The sequence below is a fragment of the Podarcis bocagei genome (genome assembly GCF_964188305.1).
Source record: "Podarcis bocagei genome assembly, chromosome: 9".
Taxonomy (NCBI): domain Eukaryota; kingdom Metazoa; phylum Chordata; class Lepidosauria; order Squamata; family Lacertidae; genus Podarcis; species Podarcis bocagei.
This window is the reverse complement of record NC_138134.1, coordinates 59,937,154-59,959,178: the sequence shown is the minus strand read 5'-3', so window position 1 is coordinate 59,959,178 and position 22,025 is coordinate 59,937,154. Positions and strand designations below refer to the sequence as shown.

At 41.0% G+C, this 22,025-nt stretch overlaps 1 protein-coding gene across 1 annotated transcript in view; it reads right to left on the bottom strand.

Annotated features, from left to right (window-relative positions):
- The window catches only part of STPG2 (sperm tail PG-rich repeat containing 2), a 221,682-nt gene that overhangs the window by 175,606 nt on the left and 24,051 nt on the right, over nt 1-22,025 (bottom strand). Inside the window, exons 7-9 of the mRNA XM_081207127.1 lie at nt 5,903-5,995; nt 4,009-4,168; nt 881-1,044 (exon numbers count right to left, since the gene is read on the bottom strand). Of these exons, the coding sequence (XP_081063253.1) occupies nt 881-1,044; nt 4,009-4,168; nt 5,903-5,995 (417 nt within the window). The remainder of the gene's footprint in view (nt 1-880; nt 1,045-4,008; nt 4,169-5,902; nt 5,996-22,025) is intronic.

Sequence of the window (22,025 nt, the reverse complement as noted above, 5' to 3'; positions counted from 1 at the left end):
CTTACACTGGACTCTATCAGACCAACCTCCCCCACAAAAGAAGCACAAGCACCTGCTGTTCACTTGCCTCTTTACAGATGAAAACAAATATAGCTTTGGTAGATCAGACCACAGGTCCATCAAGTCCAGGATCCTATTTCCAATAATGGACAGATAGCCTCTGGGAAGCCCATCAGTAGAGCATGAAAGCAACAGATCCCTTTTTGTTTATTCCCAGCACCTGGTATTCAGACATGTAAGGCAGAGATGATGGGAAACCTGTGGCCTTCCGGATGTTTTTGGACTCTCATCAGTCCCAGCCAACATAACCAATGGGCAAGGATTATGGGAAATGCTTTCCAACATCTTCTGGATGGCCACAGCTTTGCAATCCCTTTGAAAACAGGTGCTCCATTAAGTTATCATGCTAACAGCAGTTGACAGACGTATTCTCTATTTGCAGAACTGATTATCTGCTGCTGCTACATTCATGTACAACTGGCTTTTGCTAAATAAAGAATTCAGCACTTACTCTCATTTGAGGTTTTGTTTTGTTTTTATACCGCCCTTCATCTGAGAATCACAGGGCAGTTTACAATATAAAAACACTAAAATACATACCATAGTAAAAAAAGCCAAAAAAAAGTAACCTACACACACAGTTTAAAAGTCCATAGATGGTTTAATTAGCCAAAGGCTTGCAAGAAGAGAAATGTTTTTTCCTGGCACAAGACATCTCTGGATTATAGACAAAGTAGATTAACACTACAATTCTAAACACATTTACCAGGAAGTAACCCCCTTTAAGCCCAGAGAGACTTACTGCTGAGTAAAGATACACAGGACTGTACCACAAGTTATTTGGGCTCCATTTTTAACATGAAAAAGAAAACCAATCTACCTGATAATCAGCTGGTCCAGGAGTAGTAAAAGCTTCTCTCTTGACTAAATATAAGAGTCTAGGAACTGAAGAACCAAATGCTCCCTTTTTCTTTTTTTCCATGTCAGCCTTTTTAAGACTTTCTGTTGCAATGCTGTGGTTGAGAATATTATAGAATGCAGGACCTGCACAGCATACAATGAAATTCTGTAAGCATAATAGCTGTTACTTAATTCTTTTACCACAGACAATTAAGTTAAAACGGGAATTGTAGGAGAAAGGGCAAAAGTGCTATACAAAAATAAAACAATATGCTTATATACACATACACATATAGCACAGCACTATAACTACTTTGGATTGTAAAAGAAAAAGAAAACCCACATCTTTGCCAGGTGAGAAGGTCCACATTTAACAGACTGAGGACACGATCAAATGTTGTACTCAGCAAAGAGAGGCTTATGCTGAAGATAAATGGTAGGCCACATTTCTTGCAGATTAGAGGACGAAAGCAAAGACTTCTGTTCAAGGACAGAGTACAAGGAGAGGTGCAATAGAAGGGAAATGAGCAGAATGAGAAATACATCATTAGCATGTTTTCATGGTAGGCAGCTCAAAAATATACAAAGGGTCACCAAACATTATACCCTTTGATACATTTCAGGTTATTTACATTTGCTTTCATACAATGTTTTAAAAAAGGACGAATCTAGAAATTACTGGGAAAACCGTTTATTCATACTAGATTCCACCCTTCCCCTAGTTTCTGCAAGTATCTCATTCAGTTGTCTTGTTTATACACAGCTCACTCAAAGTGCTCTGAGAGAGAGAGAGGGAGAGAGAGCACTCTTGGGAATACCATTAATAGGTACTATTTGTCTTAGGAAGTGACTGTCATATTATAGTGCTGATGACCTCTAGAATCTTAGGATAACTAGCGTGATCTGCAACACAAGGATAAATAGCTTTTTCTGACTGTCAACAAGGGTGACCTTGTCAGATGTGAAGGAATACGCGGGGAACTCAATGGAAACTGTAGTATATATTTACAATAAAGACCCACTTCTTTGAATGGCAAGAAAATATTCATAAATTATATATCTGTAAAACTCTACAGCTGTAATACTATGTGCTCTTATTTAAAAGTTAGTCTCAGTGAGCTGAATTGTGGTAGTTCTGCTTTGGCATACTGTTATGCACCTCCCATTTCCTTGAGTTCTAGAAATAAAATGGCTGTGTTACAGAGCTTAGTTTCCTTTGGTGGAGAGACAGTATTAGAGACATGGTGTCTTTCTACAAGCATACAAATGGAGCCCAGCTGAAGCTACAGTAGGTAATACAACAACTAATCCTGTTTTGACTTCCCAAGAAGCAACAGCACTCAAAGACAGCTTCTTTTTTGGTCAACCTCACTTAAACTTTCTACCTCTGTCTCAATGCATATTGTATAATTCCGTTTCTAGCTGTTTCAGTTTCTAGCTACCAACCCTTGCTGTGTATGGGAGAAACTGAAGCCTAAAATATAGACCATCAAGCTCTTTGGTTAAGTTCCTGATCACCTGCTATGGTAACACAGGGAAAACAATAGCAATAAGCCCATTCACAATCATCAAAACCATCTAAACTCCAAGCAACTTTCTGTCACTTTATGTGCTTTCATTAATGTGTTTCTAATAAAACTGCTAAGCTTGTATTTGGGTAGGCAGAGGGAAGCAAGGCTATTATTTAACTATATGATTTAGCAAATACTGCCAAAAAGATAGTTCAAACAATACTGATATTAGAAGTATACATATGACTTCCAAATCCATCAGTGGCACGAACATTGCTTATATGCTGATATTTGAACAAGCATTGTAATATAGCTGGAGTCAGCAGCACAAGAAAAACTTTCACATGCAACCCACTTTGGCCCATTCTCATTTTCTGCATAAAAAACTTTTTTATTATTATTTATACAACCATTACACAATGAGATGACTTTGCAGTCACCTGTTCCGAGACATCTATATATGTCCTGACCTCATCTTATTTGTATTGGAAAACAAGCCATATTTGAAAGTCATGGTTTCTGAAGTCCTCTCCAGCTCCACATCATTATGTACATTAATCACTATGCAGAATGTATTGTTTTGTAATACAAATCCAGGTCCATTGCTATCTTCACTGATTATTTATCCTGAACCACATGAACTTAACACCAGACAAGTACTTCCTTTCAGCAGAGAACTCAGGTGGTTGGTTGCTTATTGGCTGGGAAGTGAAATAGGACCACCCAAATGCTTAGAAGATTTCCTAGGTATCCTGAAATAAATAAGTGTATAACTTAAAAGAAAAAGAAGGTAAAGGTAAAGGGACCCCTGACCATTAGGTCCAGTCGTGGCCAACTCTGGGGTTGCAGCGCTCATCTCGCTTTATTGGCCTAGGGAGCTGGCGTACAGTTCCGGATCATGTGGCCAGCATCCGCTTCTGGCGAACCAGAGCAGCGCATGGAAACGCCGTTTACCTTCCCGCCGGAGCGGTACCTATTTATCTACTTGCACTTTGACGTGCTTTTGAACTGCTAGGTTGGCAGGAGCAGGGACAGAGCAACTGGAGCTCACCCCGTCACGGGGATTCGAACCGCCGACCTTCTGATCGGCAAGCCCTAGGCTCTGTGGTTTAACCCACAGCACCACCCGCGTCCCTTGAAAAGAAAAATGCTTAACCCCAAACCTGCCTAGCATGCAGAAAATGCTAAGGAAGAAGTTAAGTAGAGAGAGCAGGGACATAAGCTGGAGGTGTCAAATAAAGATGTAACTGATCTGCTTAAAACCCTGGCAGTTTCATATTGGAGTGGGGATTCGCATTATGGAGATATAGACCATGTATGAAGGGAAAAGGCTATATTCTCTGCATTAATAAGGGATGCTTCAGGAGTAAGGAAAGGAAGAGGGACACTTTTCTCTTTCCCACTCTCCAGAAACATCACAATATAGGTAAATGCAGAAGTTTCCCTTTATGCCCTCCTGAAAAGCCATAGCACATACACACAATGGAGGCCTGAACAACACCTCAAGGTTCCTGCTGAAGGCTGCCTGGAACACTCCTCTTAGAGGGTGAAGATATTTTGCCTCTCGTCCCACTTGTTTACATTAATTACTGCAAACCTGGACTTTTTCGCAGCCTGTGGTCTTGGGTGAATCGAACAGCTGTATTGCCAAATGGAATGTTTTTTGTTTGAGTCGCTTTCTTCAAGGACTCAAGAGCGTAGCGAGTTTCATTATATGTGCCAGGAGCTGGGGCAGTTGATTTCACAGGTGCAAATCTCTACAGAAACACAAGAGAAAATAAATCAATGACAAGCAATCCCTTCAAATGTAGGTAGAAAGATCCCAACTTTGTCTAAAAACAGCTTTCTCAAAATAATAGCAATAAACTAAAAGGACATATTTTATTGTCTTACATTGAGTCAAACCATTCGTCTATCTTCTTTATTTTAATCAATATTTTTCCTGTTTTCAAAACTAAACAAGGTGTATCTACTCAAAGATCCCAGCAGAGCTCTTTTCCAGTGCTGCAACTGAGTGCTTTTTAACTGCGCCTGAAGCTGAGACCTTTCCGCATTCAAAGCATGCACTCTGTGACGGGAATTCTGGCCATCCTTAAAAATAAAGGTAGCATTTATATATTGACAAGTTAACTTGTGATTTATATATCACAAGTTTTATTGATGGAATCATTTCCTGACTGCAAGTGGCTTATGTAGTGCTCACTAGAAAGTCACTGGTGTATAATATAAAACATATTTTAATATACTTGTCAGAGCTTTGTAAGCCAGATATTGAGAGCAACAAGCAACAAGATGCATCTTGTCTGTTGCTTGACTTTAGCTGGTTATGCTGATTTAACCAAATGAATAGTCAAGGCTCTTAATAGGTAACATTCTGCAGAGGATCAACATCTGAGCTTCAATACTCTGAAGAGGCAGCTAAAAGGATGGGCAATATGTTGATGCAATCACATTTTTTCCAGAATTTTCTTTTATGCTACTGTATTAGAAATGAGTATGGCTATCCTGAATGTTGTGCATGGGCCGATAACATTATGCCATTGCATAATGTTACCTGATGTGTGTGATCAGAGGCTAAATAAGGTGCTGGTGGTCCTTGATGGCCAGGAATCTGGAATGCCAAATCTCTATGAGAAGGTAGGCCCAATACATTTTTGCTGCCTAGGGCAAAGGACAAGATGGTAGTCCCTCACCAATTTCATGAACAGAAGCTGTCTAGATTGGCAGATGAATCTTACTGATGGGACAGCATCCTCCACAATACCAATGGTCAGCAAGACAGCTTGCAGGGGGCACACACAGCTCTGTTCTACAACTTCTTGTCTGCCCCACATTTGCCACCCGAGGCAACTGCTTCACATCTGGTGCCTAATGGTAGGCCCAGTCCTCTGTCTGAGTATGGAGGAGTAATTTAAATTTGGGGATAGAAAGAAAAGAGGCAGAGGAAGCTTGAGATTTTAAACTAGGATAAAAGAAGTATATCTGGTGCTGTACAGTGCTGTACTTTGGAAATTTGTTGCAAGATTAGCATTTATGGTACCTGCTGTAGGAATGTACATGCTTCCACAATCAGTGTTTATATACCGGTAAAAAGTTATCACAAAGGTACCAGAAATCTCCACCGTTCTCTCCTATGCAAAGGAAATAAATTCATGTACAGTGGTATCTTGGTTCTTGAACACCTTGGTACTCGAACATTTCGGCTCCAGGACACTGAAAACCCAGAAGTAAGTGTTCCAGTTTTCAAACATTGTTTGAAAGCCAAAGCCTGGTGCAGCTGTTGGCTATTGTTTCCAGGGGGCCTGCACCAATCAGAAGCTGTGCCTTGATTTTCGAACATTTCAGAAGTCGAACAGACTTACAGAATGGATTACATTTGAGAACTAAGGTACCACTGTAATGCCATCCCTGGAACTTCTCACTGCTCAGATAAATGTAACAATATTATGGAAAATGAAAAAAGAAAGAAAAAGAGCTATATTACTTCTTACTTGGGCAAGTGAAAGGAAAGGAGCACTTCGTGTTGCACTAACTGGTTTCTCAAACTGACTTCTTATGTAATACTGGCCAGGACCTGGAACACCCTGCAAAACAGTTATAACAACTATGACTGAAATAGCATAAAATACAGCACGCACTTTGTATTGCAGGCTGTGTTAACTCTGGAACAAGAGCAGTGACAGAAAGGTGGAATATAAATACATTAAATAATTGTGATAAAAGGCTTCCCTTTAAGAAACTTAACGAAAGAGAAAACCCTGAGAAAACCACAGAACATAGAACTCAAATCACAGAAATAATCCAAAGCTTTCAAAAGTAAAATGTTTTAGGCAATTATGTGAATCAGCTTTATAGTCACATTTTGAGGAGATATGGGATGTTTCTTTTCACTACTGAGATTCTGAAAAATTGCGGCCAAGGGCAAAGATCAAACAGCACAGCGAATAAGCAATGAAAGATCCTTCCTTCCAACATGCAAACAGCTTCCAGTGTCAACCAAGACCCTGAAATAACAACAGATTGCAGAGAAGCCAGTCCATAGCTTCCTTCCTCTCAACCGAGAAAGATCATCCACATTGCAAAATGTCAGGCCCTTTTTTCCGCTGGAACTCACTGGAACTCAGTTCTGACACCTCTAAGGTAGGTTCCATTGCCATTATAAGAGAGTAAAGGAGGTGTTCATGGAGAGTTCTGGTACCTCTTTTTCTAGAAAAATAGCACTGCTTACAGTTGCTATCAACATGGCGGCAGAAGGAAGGTATTTCAGTGCCAAGAATGCTTCATTCTACCCACACCACTTTTGAATGCACAAACAGGATTCTGCAACACCAAAATATTTTGCTTTCAAATTGTGAAACACAACAACTATGTATACATCCCCAACCGGTTTTTCCTGGTGTGCAGGAGGGAACATAACTGGAAAAAGGTGAAGTGCAACATAAATAGGATCTATTGTAAGGGTAAGGAACTGTGGAAATCCATATGTTGCTGTACCTCCATCGTCCATGAACATGGGGCTGGGACTACAGGGAGTTAGCATCTAACCACATCCAATTCTCCACCCTAGTCTATGCCAGGGACGCGGGTGGCGCTGTGGGTTAAACCACAGAGCCTAGGACTTGCTGATCAGAAGGTTGGTGGTTCGGATCCCCACGACGGAGTGAGCTCACGACGGGTGAGCTCCCATTGCTCAGTCCCAGCTCCTACCCACCTAACAGTTTGAAAGCACGTCAAAGTACAAGCAGATAAATAGGTACCGCTCTGGCGGGAAGGTAAACAGTGTTTCCGTGCGCTGCTCTGGTTCGCCAGAAGCGGCTTAGTCATGCTGGCTACATGACCCGGAAGCTGTACACTGGCTCCCTTGGCCAATAAAGCGAGATGAGCGCCGCAACCCCAGAGTCGGTCACGACTGGACCTGATGGTCAGGGGTCCCTTTACCTTTTACTAGTATATGCCACTCAGTCTTAAAGTAGGAAATACTCTGCAAAGGGGCCACTGGGGCAGGACTCGAGGGCCATTTGTCTTGGATCTCAAGGTCAGAGGAGGCTCAGATTTAGACATTAATACTTTGGCATTTGATAAGTTTTGCAATTTGTCCTTATGCACATCAGATGAAATACGACACACACACTCAGCTTAGAGCTGCAAAATTAAGGGGAAAAGAGATGTCATTTGGAAGTAGACATACTTTTATGTTAAATGATATCTGTCTCGCTCTTTTTCTTGGTACTTTATTTTGTTTGTGTGGGACATAATTTTTAAATTATTATTATAGATAGAGGGGCTCAAAAGACGAGAGTGGCCTGGGGGGCCTATGGACTCTGTGCACACAATGAAATGTCCAGTTACTCCAATTATAGAAGAGTATGAGGCAGACTGCTCAGAGTTTCTTATATGCATCACATTTTCAAGACCAATGGTCAGGAAGCAACGAGGCAGCCAGGACAGGTAGTCTAAAGGCAAGTGTGCAGTCAGGGCCCCATGGAGATTCAAATTACACTCCCACTGCCCCACATAGGCAATGGAAATTGAAATATAATCATCATTCCTTTTTCAAAATGAGCCCAAAAGGTAAAGGCTGGAGTATTTATGAAAATTTATCTCATTAAGTATACTTGCTCTTGTTCAATGAAGTGCCATAAAACAAATTTAAATACACTTTAAAATAAATGCTTATTAACCTAAAGTGCATTCCATATGGTTCTTATCTCAACCGGGCTTTCAGCTAAATGGCTAGAATACCAAGGCTCTAAGAGAAAATAGGTCTCTCATAGCAGAAGGTTGCATTGAATTAATGAGGGAGGCACAGATGTAGAAATACTTTTGCTGACCAATTTCCAGTGCTTGATTGGCTAATGCTTAATGCAAGTCTTCCATCTTACAACAGACCAAAGATTTCGTATTGGCAGTACTAATTTGCATAATTGCAACATAAATTTTAGTTAACTCAAGGCTCAAGTACATCCTGTGTTTTAATAAAGCAAATAAGTGCACTCAGTATAGACAAAACTGAACTAATTAAATCTTAAAAGACTTAATTCAGTTTAAAATGGTAAATGGTAAGTTATGTAGTAAAGATTGAAAAATACCTTAGCAATCGATCAATAATATGTAAGGGGCAGGGTGACTTGGATATCTGCATTATGAACACTTTGTGGCCCCAAATAATAATAATTAAAAAGAATAAGACTGTATTTCACTGTGAAAATATATCAATTGTCCTAGTTTATGCTGGCAAACCAGATAATGAGATGCAGATATATCAGCATGAAGTTCTGCTTTCTGCCTTATTATTTCCTTAAGCTTAAATAAGTGCAGAAACAGTACCTTTGTAAACTCTCTGCCCAGTAAATATATATGAAGGTTCTTATACTAGATATTTGCTAGCATTACTATGTGCAGGGTTAGAGGAACAAACTTATGGGTCTGTCTTAGAGTCTCAATAGTCATTTTAACTTCTGGAGAGAAGGAGTGCAGCTACTAATGTATAGATTTTACTAAAGCAATTGCAAATTGTACTGGAGAAGTTATAAATATTCATAAAGAAATTAGCATCAAAGTAAGATTAATTCTAAGAGAACTCACCTACTGAAAATTCCATCAGCAGATAAATATTTTATACTTCTTAAGAAGTCTCTCTTCTTGTTCACTAATGCAACTTGATTAGTATTAACCTTTCACTGTTGTGACATCCTTTTCCCTCCCATTTAAACTCATCTCAAAACTTCCTAAAAGCACACTCTTAATACTGCACGACCATTGCTATTTGTTATCTTCCAAAAGGCATTTAACTTGAAAAGACGACCAGAACACGACCCAGTTCAGCATAACATGGAGTTTAAAAGTGAGCTCACGAAGTCGAACACAGTCCTATTTAATTTCAGAAAGGGAACCCTTTCAATAAAAAGTTAAGAGAATATAGTTACAACGAAATTCAAAGACCTCCATTAAAGAAACTCAACTACTTTCAGGAGCTTAGAATCACAGAATTGTAGAGTCCCAAGGGTCATCTAGCCCAACACGATACAATGTAGGAATCTTAACTAAAGCATCCATGACAGATAGCTTATTCAACCTCTGCTTAAAAACCTCCAAGGAAGGAGAGTTGTCCACCACCTTCCAAGAGAGTCTGCTCCACTGTACAACAGCTCTTACCATCAGAAAGTTGTTCTTGATATTCAGTCAGAATCTCATTCCAGCAAAAGAAAACAAGCTTGCTTCATCTTCCTTGTGACAGCCCTTTAGATATTTGACAATGGCTGTCACATCTTCTCTCAGTCTCCTCTTTTCCAGGCTAAATATATCCAAGTCCCTCAATCATTCCTTGTTAAGCTTGGTTTCCAGACCCTTGATAATCTTGGTTACCCTCCTCTGCACACATCCTATGTTGTCGATCTTCTTAAATTGTAGTGCCCAAAACTGCACACAGTATTCTAGGTGGCATCTGACCAAAGTAGAATAGAATAGAATAGAATAGAATAGATTCTTTATTGTCATTACACAAGTGCAACATTGTACAAAGTGCAACGAAATTGGATGCCATCCCTTAAAACATCAAAAGCAAAACAACAACAACAACCAAACAAACCACATTCCAGCCACACCCACACCACACCCATCAAACTCCCAGGTCACACTATCGAGTTACAGCATTCAAAAAGGCCACAGCTCTTGGATAGAAACTGTTTTTCAGTCTATTTGTCTTTGACTTGATGTTTCTATATCTCCTGCCAGAAGGCAGTAGTGCAAACAGACCGTGTCCCGGGTGAGATGAATCCTGCAGGATGTTATTTGCCTTCCTAAGACAACGGGAACCGTACAGTTCTTCCAAAGATGGGAGAGGATGACCAATAATCCTTTGGGCTGTGGTTATGACCTTCTGGAGCACCTTCCTCTCCCTAGCTGTACAACCGGAGAACCAAGCACAAATACAGTATGTAAGAATGCTCTCTATGGAGCCTCGGTAGAAGCACACCAGCAGTCTCTCACTCAGATTGTTCTTCTTTAAAAGTCTGAGGAAATAAATTCTCTGCTGGGCCTTCTTCACCAGAGCAGTGGTATGTGCGCTCCAAGTCATGCCCTGATCGATAGCTACTCCCAAAAACCTGAATTCCGCCACCCTCTCCACCCGTTCCCCGTTGATATACAAGGGCTGAATGTCCGCCTTTTTTTTTCTGTAATCCACCACCAATTCCTTGGTCTTAGCCGTATTAAGAGCCAGATTGTTCTCTCCACACCAAACACAGAGCCGCTCCACCTCGTCCCGATAGGCGGACTCATCCCCTCCTGAAATGAGCCCCACCACCGTAGTGTCATCAGCAAACTTGATGATTTTGTTGCTGGAATAGAAGGCTGTACAGTCATACGTATAGAGAGTGTAGAGCAGGGGACTCAACACACAACCCTGTGGTGAGCCGGTGTTAAGGCTAAGGGCTGTGGACATGTGTGACCCTACTCTAACCCTCTGAGAACGTTCTGACAAAAAATCCAAAACCCAGAGACAGGTGAATAGAAAGTAGAATAGAGCAGTTCTATTGCTTCCCTTGATCAGGACACTATACATCTGTTGATGCAGCCTAGAATAGCATCAGGTTTGTTTGTTCTTTGCTGTAGCATCACACTGTTGACTCATGTTAAGCTTGTGGTCTACAAAGACCCCTGGATCATTTTCACACCTGGATCATTTTCAAGCCAGGTGTCCCCCATCTTATATTTGTGACGCGGTTCTTCCTGCATAAATGCAGAACCTTAAATTTGTCCCTATTGAAATTGATTTGGTTAGTTTTGGCCCAATTCTCCAATCTGTTAATGTCATCTTGAATCCATATTCTGTCTTCTGCAGCATTAGCTTACCCCTCCCAGTTTGGTGTCATCTGCAAATTTGATGAGCATCCCCTCAATTCCTTCACCCAAGTCATTTACAAAGTCACTTAAAACCATGATATTTAAAACTAACATTAATGGCTCAAATACAATTCATACATCAGAGAGAGAAAATGCACTCCCAAAGGATGCCTGCCAAGGAAGAGGAAAGTAAGTAATTTTCTTATCAAAAAGGGTAGGGCATATTGGGGTTCAGAGACAAAACTGCCCCTAGTTTCTTCGGAGGACCAGGCTTTGCTTCTGCAAACAGCTTTGTCCTTCCATTTGCCCCCAAGACCTCAGTGGAAACCACTAAGAACGAGACATGCCCATTCACCTACATAGTCACCCATAGTATTGCTCAGTCATAGTAACAAACATAAGTAGTAGTTTGCCAAGTACTACCGCCTGAGCATCTAATTACAAATCCGGGGTATGAAGGTATCACCAGTTGTGGCAATAGCAACTTCATGCAGCCCACCATGGGGGACAAACAGGGATCTAGTCACATTACCTTCAATCTTCCCCACTCTCTCAAAACAGCACTCCACTCAACCAAGATTCTGAAGCTTAAATTTCTTGACAGAATAACGTCATAGTTTCAGAATGCCTGATATGGCAATATAAGCATTTTTGGCCGTCTGTACCCGCTCTGAATCTATTGACTTGATGGTAAAAGCAGAATTTATTCAGAAGCCACCCAAAAATGAAGCTGAAATAAATATGGATCTCTGAAAGCACCTTTAAAGGAATAGAGATAACCCTAAAGCTGGAATCAACTTTAAAATCAAAAGCAGAACTTATACATTGCATTATTACTGAGTTTGTTGCGTAACCATCCTTATGTAAGATGTATGCAGCCAATTATGAAAGAAATGATTGCAAAAGGCCTAAAACATGGAGACATGAAAGCATGTTTGCATGGAAAAATTCCTTTAATTAGCCAAGCGAAAACTGTCATGCAACAGTGACGATGAGCCTCTGGGAGCAGCTACCATTGTAACAGAATAATAGTCATTTTAATTAGCTAAAACATTAAAGCATTCACCTCAGTGGTTGCCTCAATTGTTTGTACTTTAAAAAAAAGAAAAGCTTTTTGTCCTCTGTGCAGTTGACAACAAATGTCCTCAATACATTTTTATCTTCAGGGGAAAGTAATTCATGTCAGCATTATTCTAGAGTAATTCAAGAAAGCATGCTAGTATTTGTGAAATATCCCCGCTACTGCGGCAAACTTATGGTAGCATAAAGAATGTCTCTGTGGCTCATAGTCATTTTTTTAAAATTCACTGTTCATATAATTTTCTTCACTTCAACAGTAATTGAAAGATTGTTGTACTGGAATGTCATCAACATTGAAACTATTACAAAACACCCAAGATCCGGAAGCATGTATGAAAACTGCAGGTCACAAGTGAGGCCGGTTAAGAAAAGCAAGACTTGTATTATCAAGGACCTTTCCATCCTATTAGCTTACAGCAGGTGTGGGGAACTTTTGACTCTCCAGATGTTGATGAACTATAACTCCATTATACTTGACCACTGGCCATGGTTGCTGGGGATGATGCAAGTTATGGTTCAGCACCATCTATAGCAATGTTTCTCAACCTTGGGTCCCCCAGATGTTGTTGGACTACAATTCCCATCATCCCTGAGCTCTGGCCTTGCTAGCTAGGGGTGATGGGAGTTGTAGTTCAACAACATCTGGGGACCCAAGGTTGAGAAGGGCTGATCTAGAGGGTCCAAGGTTCCCCACACCTGGCTGGCAGAGTAGTAAAGATAGAACTATTAATTGTTTGTTATGGGTAGGGATGTCACAGACAACCAAATACAGTGGTACCTCAGGTTAAGTACTTAATTCGTTCCGGAGGTCCATTCTTAACCTGAAACTGTTCTTAACCTGAAGCACCACTTTAGCTAATGGAGCCTCCTGCTGCTGATGCACCGCCGGAGCACGATTTCTGTTCTCATCCTGAAGGTAATCCCAAGGTAATTTTCTGGGTTAGCGGAGTCTGTAACCTGAAGCGTATGTAACCTGAACCATATGTAACCTGAGGTACCACTGCAACAGAAATTTGTGTTTCTGATGAGTCTTCGCCAATGTCCTGATCCATCAGAAACAAAAATATCTATCAGAGATAACCTTCCAACAGAACTGTCTCTATTAAGTTGCATGGGTCAATAGTAAATTGGCTCATGCTATCACTTAGAAGCTTTGCTCAGAAAGAAAAGCAAGGGCTTACTAGGAAATGTGTGAACACAGCTTTAGATGACTGGGAGCTGTAGCCGGGAGAGTTGGTGTATACTCACTAAGAGTGTGACTGCAAAGATCCCAATTCAAATCTCAATGTTTCTGAAAGTCCGAATTGCAAACATTTGCTTCTGAATACAGGCAACTCCCCATTTACACACGCAATGCCAGGTCAACCAAGCTCACTGGAGTGAGAAAGGTAGTAGAATTGGCACAGCTCACACATGCAGGAAAGAAGGGTCTCCGCACACGTCAGCTGGGCTGGTCAACCAAGCTCCACCACCCCTCCAGCTCCAGTTTTCCCACATGTCAGCTGTGCCAGTCCACAGAGCCATGCATGTATGATGTCAGGTTTAGGGCAGGTTGGTGTGGCTCCCCCAAAATGGCCTGGTGGGCAAAGTTTGACCTGTGAGCCAAAGATACCCCACTCCTGAAATAATGGGAGAGGCCAAAGCTCAGTGGTACAGCACAAAAGAAACCCAGATTCAAACCTTGGCATCTGCAGTTGAAGCTATCTACAAGTAGCAACGCTGAGAAGGCTCTGAGGTCTTGGGAAACACTTAGAATTGACAGTACTAGGCTATATGGACCAAGAATCTAATTCAATAGAATGCCATATCCTCCAACAACCTGTTGATCAAAATTGGGATGCTCATGTTTTGATTCCGAGCTGTCCCTGGAGCCAGCTGACTCAAGCAAGAACAAAAAATAACCATCCTTTATTTTTGTCTACTTTCTAAAGAGGAATCGGTATATGTTGATACTTTCTGCAAAGTGAAAGCAAACTGCATTTGCTGGTTTCCTTTATCATTACAGAAATGAAATATATTTTAAATCACAGAAATAACAGTTGAAGACAGTAATAAAAACCAAGTACTCCACCTAATACAAGACAAACAATTAATGCTACACTTTATGTGCCAAGTACCAGTGATTGTTAAATAAATCACCTCCATGTGAAATATTAAACATGTACTTTTATTGTCCTATTAATTTGCTGTATCTGCAACTTTACAAGTGAGTGCTTTATTCATTCCGGAGTGTATTATTTCTGACAATCATGGTAATTGTATTCTTTATTAAACGGATTAAACCCATTCAGATACCAAGAGATATTTACCTTCTTGCCAGACATTTAGAATGTAGGAGCTCTAGGACATGGTCACCCTTTAACAAAATACGCAAGAGATTGCCATCTTTTATCGCCTGTATCTCACAAAATCTATGAGATGAACAAGGTTATTTAAAAAGCAACAAAGTGTAAGTTGTGGTTATAACTTTTCAGAACATGGGATGAGTATGTCCCCGGATTTCAATGGCACAAATGAAAATGGTAACCATCTTCTTGCTACCATGTGTCCTCTCATTTTGTCAGCACAGATTTCTCCGAGGGCCTAGAAGATAGGTTAAATGTACACATGGATTTACTTATCTGATTTTTTTATTATTATTAAAATAACAGCTTCCTCAATAATAATTTTCATCAGAACATCATGGGGAACTGAAGGTTCAATCCTGAGGAGATACTTCTACAGTGGTACCTCGGGTTACATACGCTTCAGGTTACACACTCCGCTAACCCAGAAATAGTGCTTCAGGTTAAGAACTTTGCTTCAGGATAAGAACAGAAAACGGGCTCCAGCGGCGCGGTGGCAGCAGGAGGCCCCATTAGCTAAAGTGGTGCTTCAGGTTAAGAACAGTTTCAGGTTAAGAACGGACCTCTGGAACAAATTAAGTACCGTATTTCCCCCTCTATAACACGCAGATTTTTTCTCCTAAAAAGGAAGGGGAAATGTCTGTGCGTGTTATTGAGTGAATGTGTGGTCCCTGGAGCCGAAAAATCAGGCAAAAATCAAATCGCGTTTCACGGAGAAGGGAAACCTGAAAAGAGGAAGCGGCTGCTTTCCTGCATTCTGCCTCAGGGTCTTACTGCCCACCCTCCTCTGTTTCCTTGCTGTGTTTGCTGAAACGGAACAAAGAGCAGGGAAAGCCCCTCCCCTCCAGGCAAGCAGAGGGGAAAGCAGAGTGTCGTTCCTTCTAATTCCTCTCTGTGCTCCGGTGCTGCTGGGGGGAGAGGGAGAGAGAGGGGGGGAGGGAGAGAGAGAGAGCGGGGCGGGAGGGAGAGAGAGAGAGAGAGAGAGAGAGAGAGAGAGAGATGGCTGGCTTGGGTGGGGAGAAACTTTTGCCTTTCTTTCCTCCCTCCCGTTAAATCCTTCTCCTGCATTCTTAGCCAGCTGCTTCTCTGCACACCCCTCTCATGTCCCTTCTTTGTTTTTCCTTCGCTCCCCACTTAAAATGTGGTTACAAAGCATAGATCCATATGGATCCTCAGGATCTTTGCATTGGGTCACCCCAAATTCACCATCAGATCACATAGCATGTCCATGGCTACAGCCTGCACCAAAAAAATCACGCACCCACTGTTGCCTGGGGCTGCAATGGTGCAAAAACGTGGTTACAAAGCATGGATCCACAGGGATTCTCAGGATCTTTGCATTGGGTCACCCCAAATTCACCATCAGATCACATGTCTGTGGCCACAGCATGAAGCACAAAAATGATACATCCACTGTTTCATTCAGAATGTTTTTTCCCTTGTTTTCCTCCTCTAAAAATGATGTGCGTGTTATGGTCAGGTGCATGTTATAGAGCGAAAAATACGGTACTTAACCCGAGGTACCACTGCATTTAGATATTTTTTTTAAAATCAGATCCATGAAATGCACGTATACCTAAGTATAAACCTGTATGTCTTCACCCTGAGGGGCTGTGAGCTAGTGCCCTATGGTGACCCTTCTACATGGGGGCACTACACTAACAAAGGAAGCGTCCAGCCCCTGAAATGTTCAGGGACTGGTAACTCTTGAAATAAAATCTCTGGAGGCTGGTAAACTTTAAAATGTCTAAATCCTGAATAGCTAGTCATGAATAATCAGCAATCAATAAGAAATACAAGGAGCTTGCATACAAGCTGCTTGCATTTAAAGGACCAATTATTATGTTGTGTACAGTATCTGTTTTGTTTCTGTAGAAGGTATACATTCTCCTCCCAAAAAGGGTATATACTTTCTTCAAAGCTATTTTTAATTATAGACTCGGTAACATAATTTTCTGTTAGTCATAATAATGCTCATAGAAGTGTTAAATATTAAGATATACTTGTTTGTTTTTAAAAAGCCGAATTCCAAAGAAAGACAGAAGAGTAACGATGGAGATAAATGCAGCCTAGTCATGGGTGATTTTGACATTATAACCAGTTACGGGCATTCAGAGCTTATATGTTTTCTCTTATATTGGCATTTCAAACTACTCAATCCTCATGTTCCTGGCTGACAATATAACACAAGATGTCATTAGGTATAAAAGTTGCAAATGCCAGCAGTAGCTCTAAATGTCACCCGTAACTTCAACAGGTACATTTAGAAAACCAATTCCTTCACACAGCTGTACAGCTACACTAGATGGCAAAACAAGCTTTTTTAAAAAGCTGTTTTTTTCTCGTTTGGAAATTTCAAAAGCAGTAGTGATAACTAGCACCATGTAGCCACTAGGTAAGTGAAAAGTGCTGTGCTAGTTATTCATATTTCTGTGCCTTTATGGAGCATGTGGGGAGATTTTATTATTTTTAAAAATTATGTTATATTTATATCCTATCTTTCTTCTTATATGCTGAAGGTGGTCTGGCAAGGTGGTCCAGGATCAGTGAATTTCATGGCTTGAATGGGGATTTTAACCCTGGTCTCCCAGGTTTTAGTCTAACACTCTAAACTTCTATACTGAACTGGCTTCATTTGTTACAGTTGATCAGAACAAAGTTTTTAAATTACAGCCTAAAATACCACTTTCTGATTTTGGGGGATGTCCAAAAATAAGTAGAGATAGCAAACTCTCAAAGCAGATAATTTGCTTTCAGGGTGATACAATCACACCTCTTCCTTTCAAACAGCAAGAACCACAGCAAAAGAAGCAGAACGTCCACATAATAAAATAAATATTAGCATATTTTAAACAATATTCAAAAATTCTGAGAAGCTTTGAATATATTTTTAAGACATTTTTATACCAGACCACGAATAATAGGAAATAGTCCACATTCCAAACTTTGATGAAAAATAAAACATTAAGGTTGCAATCCTGTACAAATCTTCCTGGGAGAAAGCCCAGTTAACAATGACACTTACTTCTTACCAGGCCTATATAGGACTGCACAGTGAAGATGGAATTTCCTTCAAAGAATTTTTTTATTATTATTATTAAATTGTAAGTTCTCACATTTAAGGCGCATAACATGCATTTCCTGAAGTTTGGAAAAATAGAGATTTCTTTTTTTAAAAAAAATAAAGAACATTTAAATCAGTTGAGTAAAATGCAACTGACTGACCAAAAATAATTATTATTACACACAAAATAAATAAACATATCCTCTGATTTCTGGATTATTTGTTGTCCAGGGGTTAATTAAATCTGTAAAAACAATGTTAGACATTGATTGCACTTTTTTCACCTGCTCCAAGGACAAGCAGGTAAAGAGCAACAAAAGTCAGTTTCTAGAATAATATTATTCAAAATAAGCTGATTGCTCTCTGTGAGGTAACACTGTGTGTCCTGCTTAGGACGACTTTGCTTGTCCTCCAGGTACACCCAAAGGGCAACGTAGGCAATAATGACCCATCTGTTCACTACTGGCAACTAGAAAACTTCTAATGAAGACAGATGTGGGTCACCCTGTACAAACATGCTGCAGGGTGCTAATGAATCCTCCTAATGGTCACTACCTGCCAGTTTTGACTGATTGATGAACAAAAGGGTTAAGCTTGAAAAGCTAAGATGAGTACTACAGACAATCATCAGTCTTATTACGACGTCTCTTTCACTCTGACACCCTTGCTCTTTCCTGTCATCTTTCTGAGTTTAGAAAAATATATTCCTATTACTGATTCTGACAAATAAGCCCACCAAATCTTGCAAGAAACCCTCTCCTGAATGGAATGCATCTTTTTTTAAAATGCAGCATACAATTTTCAAAAGTATTGATAAAACATAAGTCTTTCTGAAATATTCAATACCAATCTGCGGCTCAACTGTACACGAATCGTATCCTGCACCCAGTCACCTGCAGCTCAACACAGCATAGCAACAAAAAGTAAAATATTTCATCAAAAAGTATGTTCAGGCTTTATAGAGAGTTCCATTCCCTTGCCAATCATGACATCATTCCCCATCTATTTCCTCTAGAAAATTTGCATGCAAAGTACCAATCACCATGCCTCAACATCGTTGATGCAATGCTGACTCTACTATATATGACAAACATTTCTAAATAGTATCCCCAGCAGACTATGTCAACTCAAATAAGATATCAGATAAGATCAGCTTTGGCTGGTGGCCCAGATGTGCCCCATCTGGACAGGTACAGTCTAACTTCTGTTGTCTATGCCCTGGTAACCTCTAGGTTTGATTACAGCAACACATTATATGGGGCAACCTCTGAAGGCAGTTCAGAAACTTCAGCTGGTGCAGAATTCAGCGGTCAGGTTGCTCAACGGTGCAAGACAATCAGAGCATATAACACCTCCTCAGGAACTCCTCTCAGTCTCAAATTATTTCTCACACCATACTCCAGTTGCCCATGGTTTGAATTTTTCATGCTCTCTGATAAATTTAGCACTATTTTCTATACTTAAAATATCATGCCTATCCAGACAGCAAGCTTAGGCTCTACAAACATCTACTGAAGGTGGGTTAGAGATCCTGCAGGATTGGCTCCACTACCAAATCTCCCAAGAAAAACTTGTTTGCACAACTGGTTGACTGCAGAAAGCAGAGTCTGGTTATAATACCCATCAGATGATGGTGTTGGAATTCTGCCTGGGTCAGAGGAATGTGCCACAGCGTAGGCACCGGCAGATATTCCTGTCGACCTCCCCGCGTCTCCACTCTGCTGATAAGCAGGCGAGGTCTCGGCGATTCTTCTCAGATGTGTGAGAGGAACACACCGTTCTTCCTCTCTCCCCTTTGGTGTCCCCCAGGGAGGGGAAAGAAGCAGACAGAAAACTATTTACATCTTTTATTTCTGTCTCTCATATCAGTACAGAGAAACATGTCTGCACTCGACAACAGCAAGAAGAAACTCCACCCATGTACTTCCAGTACAGGTCATATGACACACACACTGAGCTAACATCCGGTGCTCAGTACAGAATGGACTGCCCCTTTGTTTCCATGGCAACAGTCACAAACATCCTGTCTGGCTTTCCAGCCACAAGCAGCTGACTGAGCTGCTGGAGCCTTTGCTTGCTGCAGCATTGGTGCTTTATGGTAACATACTCCCCCCTAAAGTATCAATGCGTGCCGCGAGCAAAGCGTCATCCAGAGAAGAAAACAAACAGTTGTTATACTTATAACATTCCCCTGTTGTTTCAGTTCCACCCTTGGAACTACCCGCCACTGGTTTAACCAATGTACCTTTCTGGTTGTGTGACTTCGCATTACCTTGGTTAACAACTCTCTGTTGTGCCTTTGTCTCTGACTTAGACACAGCTTCAATCTGTCTTTGGTCGTTTACAACAGCAACATATGCAAGGTTAGCAAACTCCTTTGAATACCTCTTGGGTGGTACACCCTTCGTTGCTCTCTCAGACCTTCGTAAGGGTTGCAACTTTTCTCTGCTTTCTGGTTCAGCCTCTGAACTCTCTGGAGAACCAGTACTAAGCTTAATCAGTGGTTTATCCTCCTCTTCTGAGGGTCTAGTCATTATTTGAGATTTCCTCTCAATAACTGTGACAACTGAGCTGTCTGAGCTATCAGTGTCATCATCATCAGTACCACTGAACTCAATAAGATCAAACTCATCATCATCATCATCAGAATCATCTGTGGAAAAAGTGTGAACAATCACTCTCTCCTGTTCAGGAGCACTCTCTAGAAATTTTGTGAGAATCACCTGACCAGATTCAGACAAAATTACTCTGTAGAGACCTTTTTCATAACCTACAAAGATGCCTCTGGAATTCTTTACCCCACTTGGAGCTTCTGTTCTCACATGAGACCCGAAAACCTTAAAATAGGCAACAGAAGGTTTTCTATTAAACAGCTTCTCAAAAGGAGAACATCCCAACTCTGTTGAGACTTTTCTCAACCACACGTGAAGATAGGACGCTAGCGACTCGGCCCAATATTCATGTGGCAAATGTGAACTCAGCAATTGTGCATGCATCCCCTTTTGCAATTCTTTGTTCACCCTAACACAGACACATTTCTTCCATGCTTCTTCGGAACTAGCAAGTTTGTGTGTTATCCCTTTTCCATCCAGGAACCTCTGGAAATCCTGTAAAAGAAAAACTGGCTTGTCATCTGTGAAAAGACAATCAATGTTAGCATCATGCATACTTTTAACCTTGTCACAAAACTCCTGAAACTTTTCTAAAGTTTCCTGCGGTTTCTTCATCAAGTAAACCCAAGAATAATTAGTGTAACAATCAACACACACAAGGTAATATTTTGCACCGCCTCTAGATGGTTCTAGAGGACCAATCACATCAGCATACACCCGCTGAAAAGCTCTGTCGACCTTCTTAGACACCTTCCTGGTGCTCACACTGGTCACACCTGCAAGAGAAATTTCGTTAGAATCAGAAGTATTACATTTCATGTAATCACTTTGATCAAAAGTCAACAAATACAGTCCATCTTTCTCTTTGGCAGTAAGAAACAGTTCTCTATCTTTGTAGATCTTGCATCTTTTAGCTTCATAGTACAGTTTTAGTCCCTTCTTTGCAATCTGCGAAGCACTCAGCAGACTAAATTTCAGTTCTGGAACCAGGTAAACATCGCTTATAGTCAAGTTCAGACTCTCAAGATACACAGTTCCAATTCCGGTCGCTTCCAGTTCTTGACCGTTGGCTTGTTTCACAGTGAAGCTTTGCTTCTTCAACGTCGAAAACAGTTCTCTGTGTGGGCAGAGATGCTTCGTGGTGCCGGTATCGATTATGAATGCGTTCCCAACATCTGGCGTGGTTCCTTTCGCCATCATCACCTTTGCAGGTTTCACCTGGCACTTGGTACGGCTTTTGCTTGACGCCTCAGGCTTCGTAGAGCTGTTCTTGGCTCCTTTTGACTGTCGCGGCTTCTTACAGTTTCGCTGTAGATGCCCAGTCTGTCCACAATTGTAGCATCGGACGGCACTCAATGCTACGGCATGCTCTCCAGTAGATTCAGCAGTGGGAAGATTTGAACTCTGTTCTTGCCTCCCTCTGTCTTTCACTTCCAGTGCAGCAAGTCTGTCGTGTTCGTTCAGGACGACGGCACACACCCTTTCCGTGGTCAGATCCTGAGCAGGTAGCGAACCAAGCTGACTGGCAACAACTTTGTAAGTCCTATTCAGGCTGTTTATCATCATGAAGCAAAACACTTCCTCCTGTAGACGGAAATTGCGTTCCACCATCTGTTGACGCAGGAACTTCATTTCTGTCAGGTGCGCTTGAACATCTCCATCAGGCGCT